Source organism: Eretmochelys imbricata, chromosome 3 (assembly GCF_965152235.1).
Source record: "Eretmochelys imbricata isolate rEreImb1 chromosome 3, rEreImb1.hap1, whole genome shotgun sequence".
Classification (NCBI taxonomy): domain Eukaryota; kingdom Metazoa; phylum Chordata; order Testudines; family Cheloniidae; genus Eretmochelys; species Eretmochelys imbricata.
In genome coordinates this window covers 195,238,112-195,250,313 of record NC_135574.1, presented here as the reverse complement: position 1 = coordinate 195,250,313, position 12,202 = coordinate 195,238,112, and the positions used below count along the sequence as shown (strand labels likewise).

General features: G+C 40.3%; 1 protein-coding gene across 1 annotated transcript in view; it reads left to right on the top strand.

Annotated features, from left to right (window-relative positions):
- The window catches only part of ACTR2 (actin related protein 2), a 46,802-nt gene that overhangs the window by 7,432 nt on the left and 27,168 nt on the right, over nt 1–12,202 (top strand). The window contains exons 2-3 of the mRNA XM_077814024.1: nt 4,407–4,517; nt 10,613–10,828. Of these exons, the coding sequence (XP_077670150.1) occupies nt 4,407–4,517; nt 10,613–10,828 (327 nt within the window). The remainder of the gene's footprint in view (nt 1–4,406; nt 4,518–10,612; nt 10,829–12,202) is intronic.

The window sequence follows — 12,202 nt, the reverse complement described above, 5'->3', positions numbered from 1 at the left end:
GTACTGTTTCCTGCCACTATAAACCCCATTCTTTCTCCAGAGCCAGGGATAGAACCCAGGATGCCTGATCACCAGTATTCTGCTGCTGACTAGTAAATAGTTGTGTATAATCCCTGGGATAGTGTATGTTAGTCCTTCTCCAGGCTGGTATAGAAAGGGACTGGCAGTTACTCCTGTAGTTCAAATAGTAAGAGCCTAAGCTGGAGCTCTCAAGGTGAAGCAGTTCAAACCCTGCTGCTGATCTATGTGGAGGTAGGGTTGTGTATGATTTGCTCTGTGAAAAGACCGCTTTAAAACAGTATTGTAGAACTTAAACTATGATGATTTGTAGATTGTAAATGTGTGAATCACCAAAACACACACTTCACCTTTCACTCGTTTATTGCACATTTCACTTTTGTCACCCTCCTGGTAGGTGTATCTGTGTTGTATGTCATCCTTTGCCCAGTCTGAAGAGAATGAGTATTTGTGACAGCTCTCAGCTTGAGAACTTGGCCCTGTACCCCGCACAAGCTGTAAAGACTCATGCTTTCGATTTTGGAGATCATTGTTTCAATTCATAGTGTTGGCCAACATGGCGTCCATGACACTTGCAGGTCTCTCGTGTTGGTGTGTTTGAAGGTTGAGAAGTACACTTAATACTTGCGTGAAAGGGCGTGGGAGGAGCAATAGGCAGATTTACTGGTATAGTGCTGCTGCAGCTGCTTGTGGCTGTATGTAGTTTCTGGAGTCCATGAGAGGCTCTGATGGAGTGTTTTGGGGAGTATTTACGTGGACTTCTTCGTAGAATAAGGGGTTGCAGGCACACAGTTTGCTAAGGCATATCAGCCTTGCACAGTCTTCAGAAGCAGCTTCACCTGTATTAAAAAAAACTAAGAAATTAGTGAACAAAAATTACATTTAGTGGCATTTAACATTGCAACAGGGCACATCCCAGCCACCCAAAACCTTAGAAGCATGGAAATAAGTTATGGGGAAAGCACTTCTTTCTACCTGCACATTGCAGACAGCACTTTTGATAATGTGCTTCATTGCTCCATAAGGTTTCCATCTCCAACAGATTCCCAAAGTAATATATACCCCTACTTGATCAAACTTGAGTGACCTCAGCTGTGTTAAGGCAAATTAACTTCACCAATGCTTTAAATATGACAGTTGTACTCATCTGTTCATGTAATTGATATAAAAGCATATGAAGTCACATGCACTTTTGTATTAAAGAGCATGTTTGATCAAATTGGGGTAATAGGCTTGTGAGGCTCTATCTCCCATTAATCAGAGTGGCTTCATAGCTTTGCAGACTCTCTGATACTCAGGTGTGGAAATAAGTGCACTGGCAAAAAGATTTTGGGCTCCAGCCTGTTCAGCGTGTTCCGATGTTCCAAATATGGTTGGCCATTAATTGCTGTCATAAATAGGAGCAGCACTCTCTTGCATGTGTAGACAAGATCTGAATAAATCCTAGATATTGATAGCCTCAGAATAAGCAGAAGGGCTGACAAGCCCTTGCCTTGCCATTTCATACCATATTGCTGAAGAAGACCTTTCATCTTTGGAAAGGAGTCGGGACTTGTGGAAGGGAGTTGATAAGCTCAAGAACACGCTTCCTAACCCTCAAACATGTCAAGTTGGCTCCAACGGCAGACAGAACACATTTAAAAACGGAGGTGGTGTACAAGAAGAAAAGTGAGGGCGACAAAAGTTTTGCCCTGCATCATGTTTTTCCATTGATGCTGAATGCAAATTGATTTTGCTAATTAAAAGTATAGCAGCTACTAGGTAAGGAGCCATATTAAATGATTCGTAATTCTTGCCATTGTATTTAAGGTTCTTAACTTATATCCACATTTCCCAAACTTTTGAAAGTTGAGCCTCCCTTTGGGGAAAAAAACCCCAAATGTGCCTCCCGCCCCAAAACGCCCCAAAGAATGTTAAAGGCCTACTGTTCCTTTTAATGTACATATCTTCATGCACCACCACTTCTCCTCTTCTCTCAGGGAAGTACTGGTGTATAACTTCCCATCCTTTCTTACATACTTTGAGCAGTGTTGATATTTAAAGTATTCTAACTGGCATTTGAGTTAATATCAGTTGAAATTAATAGGACAGTTCACACTTTAGAATTCAGGCAGAAATTACTGCATCAGTTAGCCTTCAAAAAGTGATCCGAGTGTTTTTCCACAACTGTAACAGCTAGAGACTTTTTGTTTTTATAGACACAGCAGAAATGCTAGACAAAATTTGAAATCTGTCTGCTCTCACAGCAAGCCGCTCCCACAGCAAGCCACTCCCCGCTCCCAAAATGAAACAAAAAACACGTTATCCCAGGGTAGCATGTCCCACATTTTAGAAAATGTAGACTTACATTAAGTTCTTTCAAGTGTTACATGGCTTTTTAAGTATAATTTTAATAATGCCTTATTACCCTGCAGTTTGGACTAAGAAGATGTGAATAGCAATGCACGCTAAAGTGCTGTGCTGTCCCTGATGTGGACACTATGGGCGCAAACTGAAGAGCCCCAAGTTTGCAGCCCAACTTTTCAGTTCGTGCCTGCAGTATCCTTACTGGGGAGTTACAGCACAGCATTTGTGCACTGCTATTCACACCCCATTAGCCCAAACTATGGGGTAGTAGAGACAGGCCCTAAGGGTTTGAGAAGTAAGCTGCTTGCTGCCAGAGGACCACCCTGAAAGATGATCAATGTAGAGTTGAAAAATGGTGGGGGAGGTGAGCCAAATACAGTATAGTTAAGCTCAGAGGTTTCGCGCATATCTTTACCAAATGAAACAGGCAGTATTAGTATCTCTTAAAAATTTCAGATATGTGCTTAAAAAAAGTTTCTAAAACTATTTAAAATGAGTATTGACGTTCTAGGCAGAGACTTGTAAATGTACATTTGGGCCTACAAATTTACCCTAATTGTGAGCTCAACTGTAAACATTGAGTATATGTTCATTAGATGTTGCAATAACTTACAACAACAAATATTGGTGGGAAAAGGTGCAAAAGTGGGACAGACTGAAATAGTTCAAGCAAAAATGTCTACTGATATTACTCAAGGACTACGTTAAGATCATTCTTGGTAAACAAGAAAAGTGTGGAAGCAGAAATCAGTAAACTACAATTGGTGTATTGGAAACTAGGTCTAATTGTTGGACAGAATAATGAGAGGGTGGTCTATTCCAGCCATCATTGCCTTTTGGGGTCCTTAAAGAGACTTTGGGGAGAACAATTGGCCAGTGGGAGTGAGCTTCACCATCATGGCTACCATCCCCACTGTCTCCTCGGAGCTCAGATCTTTTTTATCATGAAAGATGTCCTGACCAAACTGGGCCAGATGACATCACTACCCCCACTAGTCTCGCATCCCAAACACCACCTGGGATGTGAGACTCTTTTCTCCCACCTCCTCCAATATGTCTTTTTCCTTCCTTACCTTATTTCTTCTCTTTCATATCTCTCACTCCTTTTCCCTTCTGTCTAAAGAGAGTCTGGCTTAGCTGGCCAAGACTGCATATTTTTCAGCATTGCTGTGAGCCTGTGCCCAGAAAGAGGTAGCTAAACACAATGCCCTAAATAGGCCTCTTCAGGTATAAGTTTGCCAGGTCTTGGAATGGGTAATAAGTCTATGTGCTGTGTCTGTTTTTTTCAGCAGTGAAAGTGCATGGGAGAGTCAACACCAGAGACAGAAGCTGCATTTTCTGTCTTTGCTATTCTTTTCTTTCCCCCCTTGTGTGTGTTTGTTTTGTTTTGTCTTGTCATCTTAGGAAATGGGATCGGGCTTTAACAACACCAGCAATAATAGCTCCAGACCATCTCAACTAATTTCTTTGTTTTTCCCCAAAAGGACAGTCATTACCTTCATCTTAGGAAATGGGATCGGGCTTTAACAACACCAGCAATAATAGCTCCAGACCATCTCAACTAATTTCTTTGTTTTTCCCCAAAAGGACAGTCATTACCTTCTTTAATACTACCGAAGAGGCTAGTTTTTTTTCCTTCTAAAAGCTCTCCAGATACAGGGAAAGGGAACAAGTGATGTTGTTAAAATGAGAGCCCTATTTAATACTTTACGTTTCAAATGCTTTTACTGTTTTTCCTTCTTCTCTGTATCTTTAATAAAAGGATTTGTAATGATGTGTTTGCCATGGAACAAAGCAGGCTGAGGTCACTGTCTTCCAAACCCCGAACTTCGTTTAAAACTGTTTAATGTTGGACAGTCAGGATCACGTTAACACCTTTGGGCCCCTTTATTACATCTAAATTAACACAACATGACTTATTTTCTAAAATTCCTTATCTGCATTTGAAAATTTCCCCATAAAGACTAAAATATTTTTAATAGTAATAAACAAATGTGATGCATATATTAACTAATCAAATTATTTAACTTTTTTCTTTTCAGTTTGTGAAATGTGGGTATGCAGGCTCAAATTTTCCGGAACACATCTTTCCAGCTTTGGTTGGAAGACCAATTATAAGATCAACTGCCAAAGTGGGAAACATTGAAATCAAGGTAATGTTTTTTTCTATAACAGTTTAAAGCATTCACGGTAGTCTTTCAGTTGTATACAGTAGAACCTCGGAGTTACAAACTGATCAGTCAGCCTCACACCTCATTTGGAACTGGAAGGATGCAATCAGGCAGCAGAGACAAAAAGAAAGAAAGAAAGAAAAAGCAAACACGGTACACCAGCAGTTCTCAAACTGTGGGGTGGGACCCCAAAGTAGATCGCAACCCCATTTTAATGGTGTTGCCGGGGCTGGGACCCCAAAGTAGGTCGCAACCCCATTTTAATGGTGTTGTCGGGGCTGGCCTAGATTTGCTGGGGTCTGAGGCAGAAGCCCAAGCCCCACCTCCTCAAGCCAAAGCTGCAGCCTGAGGACTTCAGCCCTGGGCAGTGGTGCTCAGGTTACAGGTCTCCTGCGTGGGACTGAAGCCCTTGGGCTTCAGCTTTGGTCCCCCCCACCTGGGGCAGTGGGGTTTGGGCTTTGGCCCTCCCCCACCCAGGGTGGCAGGGCTCAGGCTTTGGTCCCCTCTCCTGGGGTCATGTAGTAATTTTTATTGTCAGAAGGGGGTCACGGTGCAATGAAGTTTGAGAACCCCTGCAAATGTAAACTACTAAAAAAAAAAAAAGGGGGGTGGGGGTAAGGAAACAGTTTCTGTGCTTGTTTCATTTAAATTAAGATGGGTAAAAGCAGCATTTTTTTGTGTGCATATTAGACTTTCAAAGCTGTATTATGTCAATGTTCAGTTGTAAACTTTTGAAAGAACAACCGTAACGTTTTGTTCAGAGTTATGAACATTTCAGAGTTATGAACAACCTCCATTAACAAGGTGTTCGTAACTCTGAGGTTCTACTGTAACACATGAAAGTACTTTCTCCTTCTTTTATCATGCCCCCCAGCAGTCTGTCCTGTGATTCACTGCTTAAGTAATGAGCTTTAGCAGCTGCACCCCTTCAGGGCATGTGGTGAGCAGAAGGGTAGATTAACGTTACCGGAAGCTGACCGTCAGGGGGCCAGTGTGCATAGGGGGGCTGGGGCTCTTAGATCTTGATAAGGGATTTGGGGAAATGAGGCAGAAATTGATCAGATGACTGATCCTTGCTGTTCAGTCTTAGTGCAAGATTCTGAGACAATGGTGAGTGTTGGCTATAACCTGTAATTTTTACTGTTCAGTATACAATTAGTTGTAAGCAAAACCATCTGTGAACTAGTATTAGTTGCCTAACTTTGCTTGTATTTATTTTTCATTATGTTTTAAGTAGTGATGGTAGACATAATGCTTTCCACTGAATAGAGAAACAATCCCTGCTCTGAGGAACTTACAGTCTAAAAATATTGTAATATTGCAGGTTTGAAAAAAATTCTAATCACTAGCATTGAGTTGAAAACCTTCCTTGAGGCATGTGGGGGCTTATGTTTCTAACCCTTCTGATTGCAGAGATACTATTTCAGATTTAAGTACATGCAGGGCTGACTTCCTGACTGTGCAGATAAAGTTTGTGTCTTTGCTGCTCCTGCTTCACAAAGCTATGAGTGGCAGAGTGAAATCAACAGAACTCTGGTCAGTTTCACTCCTGATATTTGGAATCCTAGAGGTAGCACTGAAACAGTTTCTTGCTGGTGGTTAGGGGAAAGTATGAGCATTAGTAGAAGGTGGCATTAGAATTATTTGAGAGGAAGAATGACAAAAAATGCAAAGTAAAGGTCTAGACCGGAAAGGGGTAAAGTAGCGGAGATCTTTCATTTCCTTCCCTGCATCCCTCAGCAGCCAGGAGGTTGGGTAGTAGAGGACTTTTCACCTTCACAGTAGCTGGGAGGACATGGAGGGAGAAAGAGAGAGTGCTTCTCCTCGTTTCTAGAAGCTTGGTGGGGGCAATTGAAGGTCCACGTTTTTCAGACATCTACTTGCCAGTAGCTGAAGTGAAAGCTAGATTCCGCAAGCAGAGTCAAAGTACAATCCTGGCAGAAATCCCCTCACCCTACACAGTGGTTAGAAATGTCTCACCAAGGAATTTCTCCTGGAGATTACTGATGTGGACCCATCTTCTTTCTGCTTTGTTTCTACCTTAGGCTAGAAGCTTTAGTGTTATGGGTAATGGGTCTGATACATTTTTCAAGCCCTGACATGGTCAATGCTGCTAGCCCAGTTTAGGATGGCCTTTGATCACCTGAGTATTTGATTTAGTCTGAGTTGAGGCTCTGGAATGGGGTTGAGGGGAGTGTCATATATGATGTATTGATGCTTTTTTGCATCTAACTTCTTGTATCATGTCTCCCATTCTAAAGATAGAATCACTCAAGGATATTTTAATGAAGAATGGGACTTGGACTCCTGATTTATTTTGTAACTACTTTACAGGACCTGTCTACTTTATTGTAGTTGCTGTAAGACAAGGCCAAAATAAACCAGGTCAGGAGAAGCAAACAACCATCCTACAGATCTGTCTCAGATCTTCCTTCCTGGTGCATATGTAGGATAAATTCAGAAAGACAGCACAGTGAAACTGTCTGAGGATCATTTTTTTCCCCTCTGGATGTCATTCCATTTTTGCTGCTTTCCTAAAAAGATATTTTTGGCAGATAAATTATACTAAAATTTGAATGGATTAATTCTAGCTACACATTAAAGAGCATTGTGGCTCATTCAGAAGACTCTTGAGCAAAGGAAATTGACAAGAACATCGTCAGTTTAGCTCTTTAAAAATATTCAGAAAAACTAGCCAAATTCAGGAACTGAGTGAAATGAGCCCTAAAATAGGGTTTTATAAAAGCAGCCTAACCCTCCCTTGCCTATTATTCCTGTCAGGAGAGCAAATGAGGACATAAGGAGACACCGCTACATCAAAGGTGTGGTTTTCACTGGAACAGTTTCCCCCAAAATTCCAACCAGTTTTAAAACCTGTTGAGCTAAATTGATTTTAAAACTGCTTGAAGTTGTAGTGCAGATCAGGCTCCTGGCAGCTTGAACTAGTTTTACTGAACCAGCTTCTAAACTACCTTCAGCAGTTTTTGAAACTGGTTTGGTAAAAATGGTTGGCTTAGGGAGCCTAAACTATGCTGCACTTCCAACTGGTTTTAAAATAGATTTTGATGGATCAATTTTAAAACTAATTAGAATCTTTAGGGATACTTCCTTGTAGTAGAACAGACCCGAGTATGCACTTTACCTCATTTTTATTCCTAGTCCATGCCCCACAATTATCTTCCTCAGTTCCTATCTCAGAAATCCATAGACTGGGGTGTCTGTAGGCTTTGAGTGAGTGGAGAATATAGTCAGCATTCACCCTGTGTTCCTCCTGCGACTGGATGTGGATTTTCTGGCAGCTGCCTTTGCAGAGTACTTGCCCTGATGTTATTGTCATGTGTAAGTAGAGCAAGTAAACATGCCTACTGGAGCTGATATTTTTCTTATTAAAATGCTATTGGAAGGGTTGGTGACTGAGGAGGCCTAGGTTTTGATCTTGGATTGGGTCATAAGTGAAAATGGCATCCTAGTCCCTGCTTGTCCACAAAAGTACGTATCTTGCTGTGTAGTACAATGGCTGTTAATTCTCCTAGCCCCCCTCTAGCACAGCAGGGTACTGCATGGCAGAACTGAGATGCGGAGCTGTGTAGGGAAATGTGCACAAATCTGCCTGCACTGTACCCTTTTCAGGTCATTGCTGTTGCTGTGTCACTTCATGAGCGCTTAATTCAGTTAGAATGAATACATAAACAGCATTTAAGTTTATGAACTTCATGTACTCACAAGTTTGTATTTTAGCTTAATATTTTTATAACTGTTATAGTAAAAATTCAACTCGAAGAGCTGGAAGGATGAATATTTTTATGGAAAAAAAGAGGTGGAGGAAAGCAGGGATCCTGGTGGCAATGTGCTGGCGTTAGTTGCTTCCAAATCCACCACGCAATTAGTCTACTCCAGATCTACCACTCACGTTGGATAAAATTCGATTTTTAATGGGATATCGGCATATAAAAGATCTTGCTTCTTAGAAAAGATGCAAAGACACTAGTTATTGTCAATAGCATATTGTGAATAAAAATGAGAAGCCCACCACTAAACTAATGGAAACAAATTAATCACAGACAGAAATGGCTTCTGAGAAGAACAGCAATGTCGTTGACAGTGGTAGCTTGGCCCTAACTACGCTAACTCAGAACACTTGCAGCAATACGTGCATCTCTTTTCTGCTGTATATCTACTGTGTACTTAAAATAATTTGAGGATTTCCTTTAGGCCTTTTCTGACTCTCTTGCTTCTATCTTCTTTCTTCACCTTTCTTGACCTGTTGAAGTAGAATAACAAAAAGATGGTAAGTGAGGTGCCCCTGTATTGTTTGTTTCCCATTTTTTGCTTTATGGGATGCAGTAGCCGTTGCATTATTTTGATGCTTTTTAATGTCTTGTCTTGTCCCACATTTTACATTTGATTACTTATTTTAAACTTTGTTCATTGTTTTGATTTAGTAGCAACTAATACTATAAGAATCTTGTATATTGCTTCTGATTGTGACATGACCTGAGTTATGTGCAGATGCAAGAATAATTCATTTTTCTATAAGAGCAACATGAATTTAATGTTAACGTTAGAAAATGCTTTATCTAACATAACAAAATAATGAAGATAGGAAAAGATCATGGCTTTTCCTTGACCTTGTCCTGGTCTGAGGTATACGTCATGCACAGAACAGATTTCAAATGGTTGTTCTTTAACTAGCGATTGTTAAATAAAGTCAGAATTTTATGAATTTGTTCCGATAGAACTGATGTAGTCACATGGTTACTTAGTGGTATGTTTGTTGGAGTAAGTTTAGCAAATTATGATCTTCTTAAAGTTTAGGGGTTTAGGTTTCTAATTTTTACATTAATAGTCCATTCTATGAAAACTGTTTTATAAAATTAAGAAAACTGATTAGGGGACTCAAATTAAAAATCATGTAATAAAATTATTTCTTTACCAGTTACTAGTAACTTCTTAGATTATTAAAACTAAAAATAATTTAAAAGTTCCAGTTTGCTTTTCATTATGTCTTTTTCTTTCTTAGCTTAAACAGAGAATCTGAGTCACCTTTACCTCTCAGTGGCACAGTGATTGGGTTGTAAACTCTGCAGTAGACAATTTGGTCAAAAGCAACCATTTCGTTGTACTTTAATAAAGGAAACACTTATTATTTTGCTAGATTGTAGAAATGTGATCCTTAAAAAGAAGATATATTTTAATTCATTTCTTTAAATATGGTGGTAAGTCAGGCATTAAGGCTCCTCTGGAAGAAGATGGTCTATAGTGGGAAGCAAAGGTAACATTTCGTTGTACCCACTTGCCTCAGGAAATACCTGTGGAAAAGGAAAGGGTTTTCTTATATAATCAATTTAGAAATTGCCTATATGAATCACAACTGGGTAATATGTGTATTTTGTATAAAATATCATACTGGGGTTGGGGGTTTTTTGTTTTGTTTTTTGATGCGGAATAAAAGGGATACATATCAGTTATCGGTCTACCCTGTTAAAACTTTACTGGCAAAGGCTTAGTTAAACCACTTTTTATTTTAATGTTTAGTGTGGTACTTCCAGTCCCTTATTTGCTTTTGCTACTTGTTCTGTATGCTTATGCAGCTCTCATTATCCCTGTTTTGGGAATGTGCACAGAAACTTGCAGCATGCGTGGAAAAATTTTCTGCTAGCCCCCCCTACTATCTTTTATGTGCTTTTTCACATCTCAACCTATTCAAGTGAGTATTTGATGAAGTAATTTTGGAGATCTCAATGAGTAAACGTCTGTACATATTAAGGTTTCTTTACTGTTCCATGGTTACAAAATGCAGGGTAGCTTCTTACTACGGTAAGTTTGATTTAAGGTTTTGAAGTCTTCCAAATACGGGTTCTCTGAAAAGATCTAGTATGGGTCTCAGCCACATTAAATATTTTGTGCAGTAAAGCCTACTTTTTATACATAAAAACTAATTTCAGGTCATGGGCCATTCAGTACATATAATCAGATGCAAGTTGGAATATCTTTTATTCTTAATAATCAAAAACTGCTAAAGAATAATGAAAATTCTTGCAAACTGACATAAAAACTTCAATACTGTGACTTTATAGGATCTTATGGTTGGTGATGAAGCAAGTGAATTACGCTCAATGCTGGAAGTGAACTACCCAATGGAGAATGGCATAGTCCGGAACTGGGATGATATGAAGCACCTCTGGGACTACACATTTGGACCAGAAAAACTTAACATCGATACGAAAAACTGTAAAATACTACTCACGGAGCCTCCCATGAACCCAACGAAAAACAGGGAGAAGATTGTAGAGGTATGTTTCTTGACTTGAATAAGGAAAACCTATTTGTGGAGAGCAGGAATTGATGATGGCAGGCACTAAATTTTGTCTAAGAGGTCACTGCTTTTTTAAAATGTAAGATAACCCCTCAAGGCAACATTCTTCCTTGCAGAAAATGGGAGAATTGGTTACAGCCCAGAATAGTCACCTTCCTAGTTTATCCAAGGGCAAACAATCCTACTTAGTCCTAAAGTCTAAACAGACTAGCAGTCCTGTGCAAGCTTCTGGACCAGGAAATCACTGATTCAGGCACTGAAGTTCAGGTATGCCTGCACATCCCATCCCCATTGACCCAATAAGGTGAGCTGATGCCTAATACATAGGAAAGGTCTTCCAAAACCCAGTTAATCTTCCTTCACCTCCCTTTCTCAATGACTTAATCCTGCAGTATTCTGAGTAGACCAAATCAAGCAAAGCACTAAAGTTCATGCTTATCTTTAAGCATGTGAGCAGTCCCATTGACTACTGTACATTGGATTAGTGCCAGAGTTCTCAGCATTTCTCAGGATCAGGCCCTAAATGAATTTGACTCCAGCTGGGAGATTAGCAGAGTTTACAAGGGAAATTAAGGTGGTGGCTTGGAAGTAAGGAGTGGTTTACCAGGCAGAGTGTATAGTGTTGCTGTAGGCACCTGGGACATGTTAAGAAAGAGTCAATTTTTGCCAGCACATCTTCTTCCCCCCTCCCCCGCCCTCCAAATCTGTAATAGGTTCTGGGGACTATCTAATAACAGCCTTTCTAGAAAGGAGGTCCTGCAACTAGTTGTCGGGTGCCACAGTGCAGTCTGGAGTGGGTGAGGTCGTAGAGGGTATGTCTACACTGCAATTAAACACCATAGTTGGTCTGTGCCAGCTGTCTCGGGCTTGAGGTGGGCGGCCATTTAATTGTGGTGTAGATGGTGTAGACGTTCCAGCTCTGGCTGCAGCCTGAGGTCTGGGACTCTCCCACCTCGCAGGGTCCTAGAGCCTGGCCTCCAGCCTGAAGCCAGATGTCTGCACTACAGTTTAAACAGCCCCTCAGCCGAAGTCAGCTGGCACAGGCCAGCTGTGGGTTTTTAATTTCAGTTTAGACATACCCTTAGGCTGCATCCCCAATCCAGCATTGACTTAGATGGTCAAGTGCCTCATATAAAAGAAAAAGCTCCTTATACAATTCCTATTTTTAATAATTATCTGTCACAAAGTCTCACAGTTTTGGAAAGGTAGTAATGTGAGAATAGCATAAAATTTGTTGACTTTCTGTCACGTTATTACTCTAGCAAATAGACCTCTGTTAATGTAAATATTCAGTATAGTTTCAAATGTGGCAGAGAATACCTCGGTAATAACCTCTTCTTTCAGAGACTTT